Genomic DNA, 2,626 nt, shown 5'->3' on the forward strand with positions numbered 1-2,626 from the left:
TATATATATATGGATTATCACTATAAAGACTGTCCACTACAAAACAGACTTTATTATTCACAATAAAACCTTTACATTTTATGTCTTCAACATAAATACAAAATGTCATGTCAAGTTTTTTTTCCAACAGTACTTACAGTATTGTCAGGAATAAAATCAAGATACTTGACTATATTCTTACCTTCCCTTGTAAATGGAGATTGTTCCTAATGATCTCTCGAACTTCATCCTCGGTATCTTTCTGTTGAAAGAGTATATGTATGGTCCTTTAAGAGATCAAGGTCAACTTTTTAGATAGGGTGCACATGTGGTGTAGGGGTGAACTACAACATCCTTGGTTCCTCTGGCCAGGAACCTTTGTTACACGTCTCTCGGCCAAATTAAATATCATATGGTCAAAGTACCTTAAAACAGGTATCACAAAATAATTGATCATATTCCAGACCTATAACTTGAATTTAATGTATTCTATCAAAATCAATATTTTGAATCCTTAAATAGCCAAATGTGTTACAAAGGGAATAGCTCATGGCAACCCGACAGCAATCCTCAAAATGTACTAGACAAACGTTATTTTTTCTACCTGGGTGAAGCGGTTCTTAGCCAGTGTGATAAGCTCTTGTTCTCCAGGGGCACAGATATTGAGTCCAACAGGCAGCAGACGCTTCAGAGTAGCAACAATCAGACTTGTCTGCATTGTGTATCTATCTCCCTTCCTCTTGATCTTCTTCCTCTCCTGGTCTGACACTATTCCCTGTGGCAAAATCACGTGTTAGGAGACTGTTTTCTTTTACATCATACAAATGTGTTGTGTACCTTTGCCATACCTTTGACATCTTACACTTAGTGTCAGTGATGAGGAAGGACATGTTGTTAATTTCATTCTGGACCACGAAGTTCTGCTCTTCTCTCTTGAAGTTCTGCAAAAAGATGAAAACATGACATCAGCCAGGGTGATGCAGTGTTAAAGCCAACTTTATAATCAGACCAGTGCACTTGCTGGATGGTCAGATAGCTTCCAAAACCCTGTCTCCGCACACCTTCCAGCTTTTTTCCCTTTCATTTATACATACATACATACCAGTATAGGTTATCCGTGTCTAACTGTTTCTGTCACTTTCCCAAACTGACCATAAAAACTAGCCCTAATGACATATGGCAGGACTAAATTATGAAGAAGCTGCTGAAAGCTCCATGGAGTGGGATCTGTAGTACTAGCAGCTCTTTACAGGGAATAATTATCAAAAGTACCAGTTATCAAAATTATTAATCAATGAAGTTCCAAGACAATGAATGGAAGCAGGAGTTTGTCTTTTTACTATGTGCTTTGTTACACCTGCCATTAGGTCTTGTCTAATACAATGACATTTTCATTCAGCAGCACCTTTTTGTGTTTCTTTGTGTCCTTCGGAGTGATTTTCTTACATGAGACTTGGCCCAGAAGATAAAAACTTCGGCCACCATGCGGAACAGCTCCTCAGCCTCCGGGTTGGACTCTCTGAGCCATCTGGCCCTGTCAATATATGAAAGTAGTTGGAGAATCACATTACTTCTGCATTAGGAGGTTTTCTGTAGGACATGCATGTAGGCTTGTATCACATACAGGTATTGTAATTTATCACACTGAAATGATATGCTATACTTTAAGTCCTATTGTTTGTTTCAGAAGAAAAAAACATTTATAAGCTGTGAAGTGCAGGAACCCTTCAATCAGAGCACTGCACCTGTTGTAGTCGACAAATCGGATGAGCAGAGGGTAGAAGGCATACAGGTCTCTGACCAATATGGTGAACTGGTCCATGATGAGAAGCTCTGTCTCTGACATCTCACCCCTCCCCTCTGCTTTGCTGTGTTCCTCATCCATCAGCACAACTGCTGCTTTCTGCAGAACACAATACAGGATTACCGTCTGTGTTATGTGCACAATAAATACATTTGGTCATAGCAGTAATATTAGTTTTAATTTCTGTAACTACTGTTAGGATATTCTAGTTTATTATAGTGTTTGTCAGTTTGCTTTCTGCCAATGTAATTTCTTGAAACAGGAAAACTGAAATCCTGCCACACAACAGCTAAAAGTCAGCGATGCAGTGGGTGTTTCATGTGGGTTTCAAATTCTGCAACCTGAAAACAGGTAAACTAGCTAAACAACAATATGCCACACCACGGTATTGAGACATTTTTTATCGCGATGTCATAAAAATGCAAATATCGTTACAATGCTATTATAAAAGTTAATGAATGTAATAATTCTTGATAGTGTTATTGTATCATGCTATTTGTTGTTATTTTGGCAGAAGAATTAAAAATATCAGTGTAGTGAATTAAGACCTGGCTTGGCAGACCTGTTGTTTAGAGACATACGCTATTAGGTACATTCATCATTAGAGCCATACATTATTTGAGAATCTGTGTTCTAATGAGTTCATATAAAAAGCTACAACATATGAAGTGATGAAACTCACTTTCTTGAGTTTATCCATCAGAGGCAGAAAATGGGTCTTGAGCAGCTGGGCTTTTGCCTTGCTGATGATTGGCTGAGAGAAAACTGGAAGATGAAGTTGGACAGTTTAAAAAAGAAAATTAATTTTCAGCTAGCTTCATACAGTGTACATACATACATGTC

The 2,626-nt window shown here is 38.1% G+C and overlaps 1 protein-coding gene across 7 annotated transcripts in view; it reads right to left on the reverse strand.

Annotated features, from left to right (window-relative positions):
- The window catches only part of ryr2a (ryanodine receptor 2a (cardiac)), a 252,899-nt gene that overhangs the window by 75,433 nt on the left and 174,840 nt on the right, over positions 1 to 2,626 (reverse strand). For all 7 annotated transcript variants that reach the window (XM_020611714.1, XM_020611710.1, XM_020611711.1 and 4 more), the window contains 6 exons: positions 2,466 to 2,548; positions 1,725 to 1,882; positions 1,426 to 1,513; positions 828 to 920; positions 584 to 754; positions 182 to 241 (listed from right to left, as the gene is read on the reverse strand). In XM_020611714.1, the coding sequence (XP_020467370.1) occupies positions 182 to 241; positions 584 to 754; positions 828 to 920; positions 1,426 to 1,513; positions 1,725 to 1,882; positions 2,466 to 2,548 (653 nt within the window). The remainder of the gene's footprint in view (positions 1 to 181; positions 242 to 583; positions 755 to 827; positions 921 to 1,425; positions 1,514 to 1,724; positions 1,883 to 2,465; positions 2,549 to 2,626) is intronic.

This window comes from Monopterus albus, unplaced genomic scaffold (genome assembly GCF_001952655.1).
Source record: "Monopterus albus unplaced genomic scaffold, M_albus_1.0 scaffold117.1, whole genome shotgun sequence".
Lineage (NCBI taxonomy): Eukaryota > Metazoa > Chordata > Actinopteri > Synbranchiformes > Synbranchidae > Monopterus > Monopterus albus.